At 36.8% G+C, this 17,610-nt stretch overlaps 1 protein-coding gene across 2 annotated transcripts in view; it reads left to right on the forward strand.

The window, feature by feature from the left end:
- Positions 1–17,610, forward strand: part of ESR1 (estrogen receptor 1) — a 182,188-nt gene that overhangs the window by 99,608 nt on the left and 64,970 nt on the right. For both annotated transcript variants that reach the window (XM_085576600.1, XM_021540602.3), the window contains exon 3: positions 6,829–7,019. In XM_085576600.1, coding sequence (XP_085432726.1) covers positions 6,829–7,019 — 191 coding nt within the window. The remainder of the gene's footprint in view (positions 1–6,828; positions 7,020–17,610) is intronic.

Here is a 17,610-nt window from a genome sequence, read left to right on the forward strand (position 1 = left end):
GGATTGTAGGAATGTGCAAATTTATACTGAATTTACTAGATAGTTCTAGAGGACATTTTGATGCACACATGGAGTGTTTACTTTCGGTATATCCAAATGTAGCATTTCAATGCTTATTTTAAGATTAACCAGAGTTAAGAATGAAAGAAGATGATAAAACTAATGCCAAAGGAAATGTTTAATTTCATGTCAAATAAGAAATTTTGATGACCTAAGACGATAAGCTTTTGTTTTCATATTGCCAGAGCTTGTCCTCAACACTACTGTTTCTTGGTCAATACCAAGATATTTTACATAAATTTTTAAATATAAGCTGCCAAATAAAATTATATTTTATTTTAGTTCTAAAGAAACCATTTCAATGTCTTCTGACTACTAAATACATTTCCTGACACACTGTAAAATACTGTCAGCATTTAGATTATTTTATTATTCAACTTTCATATAGTTTTATTTTTATTTATTTTTCTTACATTTCTCTTTTGTCAGTTATATCTTTCTCTTTTCCCTGCAATGAAGCCAGTCAGTTTTCAATTGGTTTCCTTGTCATTATTCTTATTTGGCCTTCATATATATCTTCTGTTATTATTAAAGTAGTTCTTCATATTATCTCTCCTCAGTCTTTTATGTCAGTATTTCTTCGCCTCATCCATTCACTGCATCTACTTGGGGCTTTCTATGCAAGTAGTCCTGTTGAGGTATCCATGCACTTACCCCAAAGGAGAAGACAAGATATGAGAAAAAACGATGAAATTAATGAGAGTAAGTTACCAGAGGAGCATTTCTCTCTCAGGGTGGTCTGCTTCTGGCTTGTCTAGGTGTCAAAGGAGCTGCTATGCAGCTCTGCTCTGGTGGTCGTCCTGGTTTACAGTTTGCATTTCCCTTGACAAAAAGACTTATGAAGGCACAGGTAGCTGTCAGGACTATGGGAAAGGGAGGAGAAGGAGCTAGCCATGTGTTCCATTTAGAGGCATAAATTAAAGACAGCTCTTCCTCATCCTACAGCATATTTTCACCCAAGAGTACCAAACTGTCACAGCTACATTTATCCCATACAGAAGCTGTTGGTGAACTTGAAGGTCAAGCTGATAATCAGGGAATAAAATGAGGATAGTGGGGCAAGAAAGCCCTGCATATATTTTAGTTACCTAAACAAGGCCAGGGCATGGTGTAAAGATCAGCATGATGGCTCTCACTGCTGAATAGTTTTACACTCCCAGGCAGGGTTTGGTCAGGTTAAGTGGCCCTCTCCCACGGCATGGATCAGGAACTATGCAAGAGTTCTCCTATGGTGTCATAAACAAAACCATCCTGTTTTGGGTGGAAGAGAATTTAGTAGTGTGTGTTGCATGTGCTCAGAGCCATGGATCAGGAATCATTGACAATGAGGTCTCAGGGTGAGCCCTTGCTGATCGTTGTCACCAGTGGAGTATCAGCCAAGGAGTGATGCCAATTTCTGCTCCCATTGCTGGAGCTCACCTTCATGGCTGTAGCCTCTTTTGTGCCAACTCTGGCTTGGCATGTGGTCTTGTCCCAAAGTTCCATCTGGCCTAAAATATCCTGTGATTCTGTCCATTTGAGATACAACTTCATGTAAGGCATTCTCTCTGTTGTGAGGTCATACTTAGCTTAATTACAGCCCTAGACATTTTTAGATATTTTTGTAAGCCAATACTTTCATTTGGATAGCATATGATTTTTTTTTCAGATTCATTTGGGTTACTTTTTGAGAGTACAGTTTTGAGGTCCTTAATGTATTTGGCAATTTTCTATTTATTTATATACTTGCTCAATCCTATTGCAGTACTTCTTAAGATGTCTTGTAAGTGTTTTCAAGCATTAAATCTGTTAAAATAGTATTTCATAAGTATTTAGCCCCATACAGAAGTTCAAATCACAAAACCAGATTAATTTCATATGGAATAGCAGACTTGATGTCATTATAAGTCCAATGTGTGGACAAGCATTTGTACTAGACCTTGACTAGCAGACCTTGACTGCTTTTGAAATTAAAAAAAACTTAAGTTTGAGTCACCTTACCCTGGGAAATTTCATCCATTCTGGTAAGCAGATTAAAGTTTTGTGTTTGAAAATAAATCTAGAAAATTAGAATTTCTTAAGATGTCCTTTTAAACTATTTATATAAGTTCCCCCTTAAGCCCTCCTACTATAAAACCTCACTATTACAGGTAAAGCTGGGGTTCTGAATATATTTGGCTTAACCTCACTTGTTGTATGGATTGTGTACTTTGGACTATCCTAAATTCATTCTGCTTGCTAGTCAGATTCTCTTGATGTAAAAAACCTGAGTTTACATTATAAAACTGTAATTGTCTCATTCACACTTCCTTTCCACTTTGCAGTCAATGTAAAGTTAAAAAAGTTAATAATCTCTTTAAAGGTAAAAGTTAATAATCTCTTTCTGATTCAGAGCTGCAGATGATGAGTGAATATATATAGCAGAGGTGTCATGTTTTCTTGCACACTCATCGAAGTGTGAAACATGAAAGGGAGTGTGGAAGACAAGTTTGTTCTGCTCTGTAGGTTCCAAACACTTTCTGTTTTATGTCTGCTGTATTATTAAATTTGGAAATGTGCAGTAAATTCTGGGTTTTTTTTTTATTTTTTTATTTTTAGTCTGTTCTGGTTTTGTGCAGGCCTTGGAGAGAGGGTTTTATCTGGGAATTTCTTTCTTTGTGATTTGTGGGGTTTTTTTTGATAAACATAGTTGGCAAGATTTTTTTTTTTTTTTTTTTTTTTTTGTAATTGTTTGCATAGGTTACAAAGGGAATTAGAGAAAAGGTTCTGCTCTTTTATTTTGGGATTGATGGTCTTGCCAAAATCATTAAGCTGGGTTAAGTTGTTGTACTATGTTCCCCAGAAGACCAGCCCTTGAAACCTAACTGAAAACTTGATGAAGAGTGGGCAGTTATGTTTTTTTTTGTCAGGACACAGCATCTGTGGTCTGTGATGTACACTGACTAGCAGCTGATTTCTGGATGAAATCTGATGTGTTATTTTGATTTAGAAATATCTTTCATTGGCATCCTCTTTTCACAAAAAGTTTTTCCTCTTCACCTCCTCTAATAATTACTTGACAATTTATTACCAGCTTCTATTTCCACGGTATAAATAGAAAAAATGTTATTTTTTGGGGAATATGGGGCTAGGGGTATTTTAGTGTGCTTCCCAGTGTGGTTCACCAAAGCCTGAATGTGATGACTCTGCAGGGCCAGTTTGCAAAACCTTGCTCAAGTGCTGCTGAAGTGGAACCGATTCGGAGGGAGGGAAGCAGCAAGGTCATCTTTAGATTCCTTTTGCTTTGTGAAAACCTGCGTTAACAGATTCATAGTGCTCTCTCCATGTTGCAAGTTTGTGTGCAGGGAGGCGATGGAGGCCCGGGTCAGGTCTGGCAGGCGTGGGCACTGCAGGGAGGTGATGGAGGCCAGGTGTGGGCACTGCAGGGAGGTGATGGAGGCCAGGCGTGGGCACCGCAGGGAGTGATGGAGGCCAGGCGTGGGCACCGCAGGGAGTGATGGAGGCCAGGCGTGGGCACCGCAGGGAGTGATGGAGGCCAGGCGTGGGCACTGCAGGGAGTGATGGAGGCCAGGCGTGGGCACTGCAGGGAGTGATGGAGGCCAGGCGTGGGCACTGCAGAGAGGTGATGGAGGCCAGGCGTGGGCACTGCAGGGAGTGATGGAGGCCAGGCATGGGCACTGCAGGGAGTGATGGAGGCCAGGCGTGGGCACTGCAGAGAGGTGATGGAGGCCAGGCGTGGGCACTGCAGAGAGGTGATGGAGGCCAGGCATGGGCACTGCAGGGAGGTGATGGAGGCCAGGCATGGGCACTGCAGGCAGGGGTGAGCAGCAGCACTGCTGCCCTGTGCTCCCTGGAGTCCCGCGGGGAAGCAGCTCCCTCACTGCTTCTGCCTGCAGCCTCCCTGTGGAACAGTACCTCCTATAACTAAGGATGGACAGGACCTGTGGAACAGACCCCACACAAGCATCAAAAGATCTTTTCTGCATCTTCCTTCTCAGTGTTTTCGTGCAGCTTATGTTCATTGGACTGCGCAGATTTAATGAATTTTTTAATTCCTTCTACATTAGAAAAAGCCTTTTTTTTTGTTCGTTTGTTTCAGATAATTTTTGAGTAAGTTTTTATCTTTCTTAAGTATAACTTCAATAAAAGTGTGTTTGTGAACCTAGGCTTGATCTGAAAAAGGATGAGTATTCTGAAAATATGAAAATTTAATTTACCTGGACTGGCAGATTGGTGATGTCTGATACTTTTTGGTATTTCTTCATTTTGGTTTTACTTATGAAATGGTTTTATTTAGTATCCAACTGGGCAACTAGGATTGCTTTAGTAAGTGTAGAATGTTGGAAAACTGCTACACACCTACAAAAATATGTAATTGTTTTGAAAATTCTATTTTTTTCTCATGCTGTTTTTAAAGTGCTGTTTTTTAAAGTAAATTTAAAGTTTTGATTTTTTTTGTGCTTCTTACTGATATGAAAATAATTCTGAGAACCTTATCTTCTATAACATGCATATTTGTATCAGTTTTAAAAAAATTGATCAATAATTATGAACCCCTATCAAGTCATGTACACCTAATGGATTAGTCTGTGGCTGTTAAAATTATATTGACAGTTATTAGATTGCTTGCTGGATTACTTCAAATACTTAAATGATTCTTGCAGTTATGTACACCTAAGAGTATGTATTTTAAAGAAGCCACAACATCGTTTCTTTAAACTTATACTGACAGAGGTGATAAAGCTGCAGACAGATGAGAATGGGGTGGAGAAGATAAGAAACAGCTTTGATCAGTAGTTAGTAGAGAAAAAAAGGAAGTCAATTATGGGGCACTGGGATAAAGCAAATTCAAAGGAAGGTTTATGACCTTGAAAAGAATAAAAAATATTAGCTAGGTTTATTGGGATGAAAAAGGTAAAAGGTAGTTATATGTATATTGTAGGTGCTGTACTGATAATGATTGATTAATGATACTGTATTAATTTTGGTACATTTGAAACTTTTAATTTTTTACATGTTAACATCTAAAATATTCAAGATTTTTTTCCCCTGCCTAGTTTCATGGAATCAATGTTGTCAATTGTGACATTCTCCAATTTTCCTGTCTCACTAAAAAACCAGAGATGTGTCATGTCAACCCTTCACCCTTTACAATTCTTCAATTCTGCACAAGTTCTAAGCAAAAGGAAAAGGTTATTTATGTAAATGTTCAAAATTAGCTGATGTATAAGTCTTGGCAAAGAACATTGGGCTTAAAAAATGCAGTTTTCTGAATGATGCCAGCAGCAGTTTCTGCTAACTTGGTAAAGTCTCATGTTCCTCTAATAACAGGTATATTTTCATTGAAAAGCTTTGAATTAATATCATATCTGGGGACAGAAATGTTATACAAAAAGTCTTGAGGGGTGGCTGAGAGCACATGTGAGAGTGTCCAGGTGCCTTTGGCTGGTAGAGAGCAGTTGAAAAGTACTGTAGCATGAGATGTCAGGGAACTTAGGCTAGATGAGATATTAGAGAATGCCTGAAGAAATCAGAAAGCTGATGGGGAGTATAGGTTTGCAAAGAGCAGGAAGGTGTGGTTGGTGCCAGATGTCTCGGTTCATCAAAGCATAGCAAGTTTTTCTGTGCTCAAGCAGGGAATAAAGCAAATTAGGTATGTAGGAAGAAATCTGAAAGAGTCTCCTAGGCTCAAAACCAGGATATGTTTATTTGAGAAAATGTTGAGACTATGGGGAGATAAAAGCCACCTGTTTACTAATCAGCAATTAAAGCATGCATGTAAGTGGATAATTACTATAAACAGCAGGATGCTTCATGCTGTAGCTTGTCTGGTGCTGTCACACCCAATGATGTTTGTCTCCTGCGCAATTTTTAGCGCAGACTCTTACTGAAAAGCATGTTTTGCAAAGAACCATTTGCCTTCCAGGGGCAGGCCCAGAGTTCACTTGTGGCTCCCTTGGCAACTTTATGTACCACACCCACAGCAGCTACCCATAATAACCTCTTACCAGGTTCAGTGGATGTGAATTCATTGGCATTAACAGATATAACTGTTTGGTTTTCACCTGCACAGCATCCTGCACTTGCTGGTCACTTGCATGTCTAGAACATGTCTGGTAATGTCTGTGTCACTGGAACAAAAGTTCTTCAGCAACAATTTTTAATGCAATTTTTTTTGTCATGTTAAAACAGCTTTTTAATTTTTATGGAAGTGGTATTGTAATGAGAAAAGGCACTTTTTTATGCAGTATTAGATCTTGACAATTGAAGGAAAGCTTGCATCTCTAATTGGACAATAACACTTGAAAACAGTTTGGTTAATAATTTAGGTGTATATAATATAATAATTTAAGTTAATAATTAAACTAATTCAGGTGCAATCATAAGTGATTTTTGACTTAGATTCCCAACCTTGCTGCTGATATTACAGTTATGCTGAAACCTTTGGATCAGAGCAGGTACACAAAATAGTGCTGTTTTCTTGGTATTTCTTTCTATTGTTGAAAATGGTTAATTTATCAAATAGCTTTTTTATTTTTTCAAGGTAAAATACTCAATAAATTCAGGTGGATTTATAAGAAATTGCCCTGTATCTTACTAATTCCGCAACATTCCAACTAGGAGAAAGGGCAGTAGATAATTTTTTTTAAAAAAATTTGTCTTCTGGTTGTTTTCAAACAATTAGGACTTTTTTTTTTTTTTTACAACCTGAAGCAGTGGATGAAGCTTGACCTCCCTGAAAGAACTCTGCTTCTTTTTTTTTTTCCTTCTTTTTTCTGCTGTCGACAGGCCGAGCTCCGATAACAGGCGCCACAGCATCCGGGAGAGGATGTCCAGTGCCAATGAGAAGGGGAGCCTGTCCATGGAGTCCACCAAGGAAACCCGGTACTGCGCCGTCTGCAACGACTACGCCTCAGGCTACCACTACGGAGTCTGGTCTTGCGAGGGCTGCAAAGCCTTTTTCAAAAGGAGTATTCAAGGTAATAAACTGTTCAAGTTGAGTCACCTTTACTCTTTACTCTTGAGGAAACTGAAGGTACTTGAGATTCCAGCCTGAGTCCAGGACAATGACATTTATTAGATTTTCATTAGTAGTTGTTGTGCTCTTCCACATAGTTTTAGCTCTGTACTTGGTGAATGCTTCTAGCTGGTATAAAGTATGTTGTTATTTAGTCCAACATTATGAGGAAAAGCAAAGCTTTTCTATATCATCCTTGCTTTAGGTATATCTGACCATAGTGGTAGTGAGAAATTTAATTTAAAAATCCATATTGGATCAAGATGATCATTCTTTCAGGCTATGCATATCTCTCCTCTTATCCAAGGCATTTTTGAGAATTACATGTCAGATGATCAATTCCTGTTGACTGATTTATTAATTTAGTGCACCATTAACCAGATGGTTCAGTTCAAATCTCAATTCCTTAAAGATGCTAGATATCTTCTGAGACCCAGTATTGAAAAGGAATGTTTCTATGATGAAATATTATTTGTGTCTCTCAACAAAGCATGGCTTTGAACTGTACACAGAATGGTTTATTTCACAGTCTTGTTGTGGTCAAAAAGACTAGTGGAGTAAAGGGCATCTAACAAAAACACTGTTAATTACTGTGACAGAGATAGTTCTTTCCTTAAATGTCTATCACTTTGTGGAACAGATGCTTTTTTATTTTGCTTTGTTCAACATCTCTTAAAATGAGCAAGAAGTAATTGCAATTCTACTGAAAATACAGGTACTGTTCATTATCTAAGTTTTAGAGAAGAAAATAAAACAGATTTCTTTCTTTTAAACAGAAAACTGGTAAAATGTGTGCTTTTAGGTTTCCATAGCTTTTTAAATCTCCAGGTGATACATAGGCACAAAAATTTCTGTTGCCTGTTTTACTGAAGTAAACATAGGGTGGAACAGTTTTACATCATATCACAAGGTGTGATTATTGCCTGTTTTGTTGCATGACTTGCAATGAGTGAGTTAAATAGGACTTTCAGCATTCAGCTCAGAATCTTCCCCCCCTTGAAGAAAAAAAGTGGGAGAATGATGGAGGGGTAGACATTGATGGAATTATTTGAATGACAATGATTAGTTAATAGTTACTCATATTTTTATTTGTCCAGACACATCAAAATGATTTTTAAAAGAGTGAGTGGTTAGAGCCAGAGGTCAGTAATAAGCAACACTGAAGGGAGAAAGGGTGAAATGCTTTTTTTTCTTCACATCAGAGTAATTTACTTTAACTTGTGATGTCAGAAGAACAGCTCCCTTATTGTGTATTTATTATTTTTCCTTCTCAGTTCCTCTGACCAAGTCAGAATTATTCTTAGACTTTTGAAATTATGTCCTGGTACTTGAATTGAACTAAATCACAACAATGTGGAAATTGAAATAACCTTAAGCAAAAGTAAGAGTTTTGAAGTAATGGTGCAGCAAAGGTCTTCAGCGTTTGGCCATTGTGGAAGCAGAAATGAATCCATTTCATTGAGCTTCTGCTGTCAGCACTTGGTGGTTTTGCCCTGGTATTCACATGGACAAATGCTGTGGTCCACTACACTGGATCTGTTTTGTATTTGTGATACACTAAAGACTAGTTAGCAAATTTGCTTCTTGCTACATATATCTATTTAATGTAATTTTGAAGTAGATAAACTTTTTCCAAGATCCCATGAAATGTCTTTCATGATCTATAAGTCATGTTTGCTCTAATTTAAGCTCCTTGCTTCTTGCCCTATCCCCTGTGGGCACAAAGAACGCTTATTACAACAACCTTTTACATAGTTGAAGACTGTTATCATATTTTTTCTCACTCTTCTCTTTTTTAGACTAAACAAACCAATTTCTTTCAGTAGAACATGCTTTCTAGACTTCTGAACCCATTTGTTAAGCTCCTCTGTACTTTCTCCAGTTGATCCACCTCTTTTGTGACTATGGTAAAAAAAATTACATCCACAAATATAAAGAAAATAATTCAAGAATATCAGTACATATGAGAGAATTGTGATCATTTAATCAGAGGGTAAGAAAAGTCTTCTGAACTTTTATAGTCATAGCTACCTAGTCTTGATGAACTACAGTACTCTTTGAATTTCCTACTGCATTTGGAAGAGATCTCTTTTTCCACAGTTACATATTCTCATTGGACATGTGTGCCATTTATGAAAATGGAAGTAATTTTTAGATTGAGAATAGATGCATTTACCTTGCAGATGATAATAATTTTAAATATACTCTTATCAGATAGCAAGAAATGAATACTACTTACATGCAGGCATATTTCTAGAAGAATGTGTGGACTAAATAGTGTTGTATATATTTTTGATTTATTATATATACTGCATTTATTTATGTATATGCATATTATTTATTCTGCATTTTGATTTATTATATATACTTCATATATATGATTTGCATTCCTAAAATAAATGGGAAAAAAATCCTGTGAATCATATGATCAAACACTGTCAAGGTTCACAGAACTTCTTTGTATGAACAAAAATAAACCAAAATGCTTTAAGCAAAGTTTTTTGTTGTTTCAGCAAAGATAACTGTGCTACTTTGTTCTTTGCTAACCTGTATTTCTCAATAGATATATAGATGCAGAGATAATAATTTCTGTACTTCTCATCAGAGTTTTCATAGGAGAACTGCTGTAATGAACCTTGATGTTCCTGTTAGACTGCATACAAACATTCTAGATTTTTCTTAATAGAAATACAGGAAAAAGTGAGGACAGACATGAATAAGCTGTATGTGGTAATGAATTACCTCTGTTATTCTCATTGATATCTGAGATATCGATATTTACCTGTGTAAGTATATCCTGAAATGTTATGAAAACTCACATCTGCATTGAAACTTACCTGAGTGACAATAGATAGCTTCATTTTTATCCAGGGGATCTGGAATTATCCTAGTAATATTTTCTGAGTTTTATATGCTAAGGTGTTTTTCTTTGTTGTCAAGTAATTAAAGCTAAGACGTAACCTGAATTAGAAATTGTCTCAATACGTGCAAGTTTTCGGTTTTGTTTAAACAACAGATGGTTTGTGGGAAACCTGAACTGTGTCCTGAAACTGCCTATGTCAGTCTGTTTTGTTAGTTTATGTCCCAGAAGTGATTTGGGATCTTGTTTTGAGAAACCTCAGTGCAGAGGGTTATTAATATACAAGCTTTCATGGGAGAGAAAAGTCACAGGACACCAAGAATACCATGTTACTTGGTGATAGAAGAGTGCTTTACTCTTCCCCCAGCATATGTAGCCTTCAGAATTGTATTTGGTTGAGGGACTTGATTTCAGAAGCATAACAAGGAGCCACACCACAGCACACTGTACTTCTGTTCTAAAATATTTATGAATTTTAGGGCCAAGAAGGGCCATTAGATAAATTAGTCTCTTCTCTCAATATGAACTTTATATGCTGTCTCCAAAGCCCAGTAACTTGATAGAGGTAAATATTTTAGAAGATGCCCATGGGCTCAAGCATTTTTTTGAGCCATAATGATTGCTTAATCTAATGATTTGTTTTCCCATATGCTAAAAATTTACCAAATTAATGTGTATTACATGAAGTTATGTGTCTTACTTTGGCTTTTACATCACTTTCATGAACCAGTCTTAGTAACTACTACTATCTTTCTCCTGTGGAATGTTCTTAAAAATTAGGTCATCAAGTCATCAAATCACCTTGATATCTTAAGTGAACTAAAATGTTTCAGCCTCCTGCTGTATATCTTTCTATCTTTTGAGTCCATTATCTTTGCACCTTTACTTATAAAGGTGCACCCATAACAGCCTCTCTAAAATTTGGATGTCAGAATTGGATGATGTATTTCAACATGAGCCTTACAAATGCCATTTACAAATTAAAAATCCCCTTGTGACTCACACATTCTTTCCCCCTTTTAATTCCCTTGTTTTTTGGATGGCCACCAAGCCCTATGAGACAGGAAGGAATTACTCATACCATCTCTGACAAGCATCCAGCAAATGCCTACATATGGGTGTCTGCAAACCCCCAGAGGGAGCACAAGGGATTCAGAACAAACCATAAGTAAATCCTTACATTAGAGGGTATCCTTATCCCAGAATTGCTCAAGCATTTTAGAAATCACCAGTTCTTTTTCCCCTTCATGTGCCCTTCTTATGTTTATGTTTTTCAGGTGTATCTTCTCTGCTTTTATTTACAGCTTTTGCTCATATCTGGGATATTTCACATACAGCAGTTAAAAATTACTCCATTATGGGAGGCATGACCAGAACACTTTGGCTTCTGAGAATGGATGATTAGCTGAGGAATTCCAGAGGCCTGCCTTTAATGTCTTGATCAGAGATATAATGGTTTCTGAAGTGCAGGAATTCTTGAAGCTGGGAAGTATTTCGCTTGTGTGCCTTGAACCTGGATTTTAATTAGCAGTTATACCTTCTGACCATCAAGTTTGGCAGAGAGAGAGTTTTGGCAGTAGACTTTGAGTGTTATCAATTGTTTTTATTTGGCAGCGATAGAGTTGTACTTTGTTGAAAGTATGTAATGTTGAGAGGGGTGGTAATGTATACATATTTTCATATTTGAGAGAATTTTACTGGTAAAACATGCTAGTAAGTTAGTGTTTAGGTAATGGTGAAGTGAAGCAATTGCAATAGTGTCAATTTGGGAGGTTTCTGAGATCTTCCCTTTAATTTTCCATTCTTGTCTTCTGTTTTGATGGTATTTTTGTAATCTGTTTTATAACAGCTCAGATCCTGCAGCCAAGAAAGCAGAAACTCCCTAATAAGACTGCTTGTACACTGGTACTATGAGCTGTGAGCCAAAATACAGAGCAGGAACTTCAGTGAGACTAGCAGAGTTAATCACAGTCAATAACTAGGGAGCTGCAGATGGGCATCTGGCCTCATGGTTCCAGTTGGAGATGGCTGTTGGGTGTTTGAAGGCTGGAAAAGGTGGATTTAGAAAGTCTGCCTGGGTTTAGCTGTCATTGAGACTGCTCTAACCTCTGGTGGCCAGCCAGGTTCTTCTGAAACTTCTTTTGATTTATTTTTGTGCATTTAGTAGTTTTTCTCCAGTGTTCCTTGAGGTAAACACGTGCTCTGATTGCAATTTTTGGCTCTGATTACATTCGCTAACATGCATTTTTAATTTCAGCTATGCAATTTATGGTGATCTTGTTTCAGAAATTTGAGTGCTATTGAAAAGCAACAGTCTTTTTTCCTAGCAAGACAATTTTGAATGTGGTACTTTTCTAGCAAATTTTAAGTGCTGCATTCAGCATGGATGTGATAGTGGCTTAAGATGTTTGTATCTAGGATACTACCGTATTTTTCAAGGCCTAGGTAAATCATATGACTGCAGTGGACCGTGAGCTCTAGTTCATCTTTCTGTCCTGTGAGAGGATCAACTTCTACCAATTCCTTATGTATATTTATTGATCTGCTTCTTAAAACCTGCATCTTGATCCAATCTTTTATTCTCCTTATTGTTGAAGGCTACTGGGAAATTTGAAACTTCCTGCCTGCAGGTTCAGGTCATCACTTATTTTCCTGAGAATCATGCCACAAAAAAAGTGTTCTCTTTCTGCAGCAACCTTTAAATTGTGGAAGTTTGCTATTACAGTTGAAAAAAATTTTGCTGTACCTAACCTGAAGAAACAAAGTTTATTCAACATTTTCTCATAAATCTTGTTTTCTTAGCATCTAATCTTCTAGTTGCTCTGCTTTGGAGGTTCTCCACTTTCTATTGTTTTCTTTTTTTATTGAAGCATTATTTCCTTCAATATGGTGTTTCAGAAGTACTGAACAGAGCAATATGATTACCTTACAAGCCCACCCATCACATAGTATTTGTCTATATCCACCACACTGTAATGTTTGCCTTCTTTACAAAAACATGATACTCTTCACTCATAATCAATATGTGATGCAGAATAAAATCAGGCATGCTTTTCTGCAGAAGAAACCATTTATTTTCCTCATTGTTTTGTGCATATGTTTACTCCTATTTTAATGCAGAGGTTTATACCAATCCTTTATGTTTTGTGCTTCTGTGCTGTTGTTTTCCCATGTGCTACCTCCAGTTTGCCAAGGTAATTTGGAATTCTTATTCTGTACTCTCCTGCCATTTATTTCAGTCTGGCTAGCAAAGTAGTCTGGCCTTTCCTCTGTTCTTCTAACACATATAAATGTCATCTACAAATGAATAACAATTAATAAAAGAAATACTCCATATCACTACCGATTTGTGAGGAAAACATTGCATATAACTGGATTCTGGACAGACACTATGGAGCCTTATTCAGTATCAGCTTCCGTTGTAACAGTGAACTCTGACAGTTCTTCTCTGAGACTGATTTTCTGAAATCATCTGAACTATATATTCCTAGCTGACATATGATGTGTCAATCTATGCAAAACTGAAAACATTTCCGAAGCTGGGCAACACACATTACCAGAGAGTAGAGAACTGACTCTTATCTGATTTTATAAATGGTCATTTGTTTTTCTTCTGCCAAATCCAAAGCTCTTCCCACTTCCTAGATAGAATTCCTGGCTTTTAGAAGCTGTTCTTAATATACCCTGTATTATCACCTTTAATGTTGTTTTACTTCCTCTGGAATATGACTATTGTGCAATATCAAGCAACAACAACAAAAAATTAAACATTATTACATGTTGCAAGTGTTTAGTGAATATTTAATCTGAAAACTCGCATTACTCCTAGCTCAAAACTGAGCCTTTCAGCAATTCAAAATATTCACATGAGAAACAAAAGCACTTTACATTTAAAAATTACAAGAGAGCATGCAATTTTTGTCCTGGAGGAAAGTGCTAAACTGTTTCACTTGCTTTATTCCCACTCTAAAATGTGGTTAGAGATATGCAAGACAAGAGACTAAGATACCTTGGTTGACCATTCTGATTATAAAATGGGTGACTCTTCGTAATATAGAGCAAGGATGATGTTAGGGTAGGACGGAGCAAAACAAAGATCACAGATAGACATCAGTTAATTAAAGAAGTATATAACCAGGATTTGCAGGAGAAAGTGGTACACAGGTGTAAAACATTCTTTTTTTTTGGTCAAAATAATAGTGTCAAAAAGTAGCATAATAATTTAGCATGCCAGCTGTTGCCTGTATTAACGTTTCAGTTTTACAGACTTCAATGTAGAAAACTTAGTTTAAAAACCACCATACAAGTAGTTGAAAAATGCATGATAGCAGGAACCATTCAAGTACTGAAGATCCAAACCTGATGTTATACCTGGAATAAAAGTGGAGAGTTACATTAATTAATTTTTTTTGTTGATAAAATTTGGTGGTATTTTGAGTGCACAAGAGTAAATTGCAATATTTTTAGCTTCTTAGGCTCTTTATAATAGTTGTGGGAGTTTTCTTTAGTAGACTTCTTCCCCTTCCCATTTTGGCTCAAATAAAATGGGAAGCTAAAAATACAAGAGTCTCATTCAAAGTCTATGGGAATAAGATGGCCATGACATGCCTATAACTCTCTCTGAAAATGCTTTTTGTCTCTGGAGAGATCATATTGAGATGGTTGTAAGTAATACATTGTGGGAGTTTTTCCCTTTAACACAGCTGTTGTTTTAATCATGTGCCAAGGACTTAAAACAATTGTGATTTATCAGCTAGGGAAACAGAAACTTGATGTCATACTCCTTGCCAGATTTTGTTAGATCGGATCAGTATTTTTGTCTATTTTTATTTGTCATAAGGAAAAAATATACTTTCTGTTTTGTTACCTTGTCTAAAATTAGAAAAATTTGATCAGGGTAAAAGTAAACTTTGCACATGGTATCACAATCCTGAAATAGTAGATGAAACACCAAATTAAATTTTAAGATAAGGCCAATAAAAAAAACTTCAAGATTATTTGCTTGAGTAGAAAATACTACTTTATATTTATAGATTTATAAAGGTAAATAGTGGCTTTTTTAATATATTATTCTCAATGTATAAGTTCATGCATTGGCAGGCTTGGTACCCCTATGCAGTGCCCATTCTCCTCATCTCTTAATTTTTCCTGTTAGTATATGGAAAGTTTTAAGAAGAGCTTGGTATCAGCCATTTGTCTGGAATTACCTGCTCATGTGAGCAGTTACAGTTTGTACCTAAATGAAGACAAGAAGATTCCACTAGAAGGCAAACACAGTCTGTGACCTCCATGACATGGCTGAAGGACTTAATATGGAGTGTATAAATTTTAACCTCACTTTCTTCCTCATTCGATTCATGGTTCTGTGATTGATGTGTGTCAATGCTCTCAGGCACATGGTGCAATTGTTGGGACTGTCCTTTATCATAAAAGGACCCCCAGTACCTGGGAAGAATGAGCTCTGAACTCCAATGATTTCAGAAGGCTAATTAATTACTTTATTATACTATATTATACTATAACTACGTTACACTATATTACCCTAAGAAGAACTATCACTAACTAACTATATCACTAACAAATTAACCAAAAAAGCCTGTGACTCTCTCCTGAGAGTTTCAACACAGCTGTTGGATCCAACTGGTGGATCCAAACAACCATCACCAGAATCCAATCAAGTAATTACCTTGGGTAAACAATTTCCATACCACATTCCACATGGGCACAAATGCAGGCACAGATAAGAATTGTTTTCTCTTCTTCTCTCTGTGCTTCTTCAGGAGAAAACCCTGAGAGAGGGAACTGTGTCTCACTGTTCAGAGAATGTGACTGTCACAGTCCTGTGCAGGGCCAGGAGCTAGATTTGATGATCCTGGCAGGTCCCTGCTAACTCAGGATATTTCATAGGATTTCCTTTTGAGGTATGCAGAAAAAGAGGTCTTCCTCACTGGATGCAAAGGAACTATGTTTTACAGCCTTCTAGACCCTTTTCCTTACTGTAATGTTACTACTGTTATTAATGTTTTGCTTGTTTAAAACCAGAAAGATTAATCTTCTCAGCAGTGCTGAACAGTTGCTAAGAGAACCTAAATTCCAAATCCAAAGACCTTTTTTGAGAGTCTGAGAGTAATTAAGCTGTGAATTTGAGTATCTGTGCTTATAAAGGATTTAGACATAGCCTTCTGTTCTTCTGTGAAGCTGTTAGGAAAAAGTGTGATTTTAAAACCAGTAAGTGCAGTTTTACTGGGGTACTTTAAAGTAAAAATTGTGTTACTTTTATTTTTTGTTTTTACTGGGCTAGCCTATGTAATGTCCAATTGCTTTTTTTGTTGTTTTTTAATGTAATTTTTCCAAAGTTTTGCTTTTCATCTCCAGTCTTGTTTGGCACCTTAAGGTGTGGATAAAGTCTACAATCTAGATTTCCTTTCCTTCCTTTAATCTTAGCTGCCATGATGAAAATTTTGCTAATTTCACTGTCAGATCATAGAAGGATCTGGTACTTCCAGAGGTAATGGCTAAGCTGGTAGCTGCCTTATTCAGATAGGTAAAGAATAGTTTAAGATATATGTGACATGAGGATTGAACATAAAATAATAATTAAAGGAAAAGCACATAGTAGTAAAGGGATAATAATTATTACTGGCTTTGTTCCAGATGCATGATGAATCAATTCAACTACTTCAGTTTAGGCATCCTTTTCCTCTTCCCCTCCTCTGTTGGTCATTATCACGCAGAGAATCACAAGAGAAAAGGTTCTGATTTTTGCACCCCATTTTGGAGAGACCTTAGCATTTCCTGAAGTGCTCAAATTACTTAATTTTATATACCTAATTTTATTTTTACTGTTTTAATAACTGCAATTACCAAGTTTTCCTAAGAAAAATAGACCACTCCTCCCTAAGCTCTTCCAAAAGGTCCTTTAGACTCCAAGGTAGCTCATGACAGTGCAAGTTATACATATGGGGGATTAAAAATAGGAGATCCACCCTATTAAATTCACTGCCTTTAACTTTGTGCAGGTTATCTGATGATTCATTTTTTGAAAGCTTCAGTGAGAACAGAGTCCAAATGATGTACGCTTCCCTCTGCAAGCATCAATGATCACTGAAGACAATTCTTTCTCTTGGTACTCCTCTGATACCAGCTCTCAAGTAGTCTAATTACCCTCTCTTGTAGCATGTACCATGCTTTAGATACCATGAAAACAAAGGACAGGGCAGATGGGAATCAGTTGATGTGTCCCATTTTCATGGTAACGACTCCTACCAGTGAGAAATCCATTCCAGTAGGTCAGATTGGTTGGAATCAACTTTGCCGAGAGATGATCTTCAAACATTAGATAAAAGGTAGAATAATTGAAAGACCGTTTACCTACATCAAGGTTATTTAGTTTTATACTGGTTCACTTTTAAGTAAAACTTGTTTTTGCATATTACCTATTCCTTAATTGTGTGTTCCTGCCTTTTTCTCTTCCGTGCTACCCCAAGAAAGACTGCCCTAGTCTGTCTGTGCCTTGCAAAGGAAACTTCTTTTTTCACTTCCAGCACCTAAATACTTGAAAGCAGATGGTATGGTGGAGAAGCAGGAAAGGGTCCTGCCTTCCTTCTTCCCTTTGTTTCTTTCTTCTTTCCTGATTAAATTAATAATGTTTTTTATTGTATTCTCAAATAATCAAACATTTTCTTCTAGTTGC

The sequence above is a fragment of the Lonchura striata genome, chromosome 3 (assembly GCF_050655825.1).
Source record: "Lonchura striata isolate lonStrDom1 chromosome 3, ASM5065582v1, whole genome shotgun sequence".
In the NCBI taxonomy this organism is placed as follows: domain Eukaryota; kingdom Metazoa; phylum Chordata; class Aves; order Passeriformes; family Estrildidae; genus Lonchura; species Lonchura striata.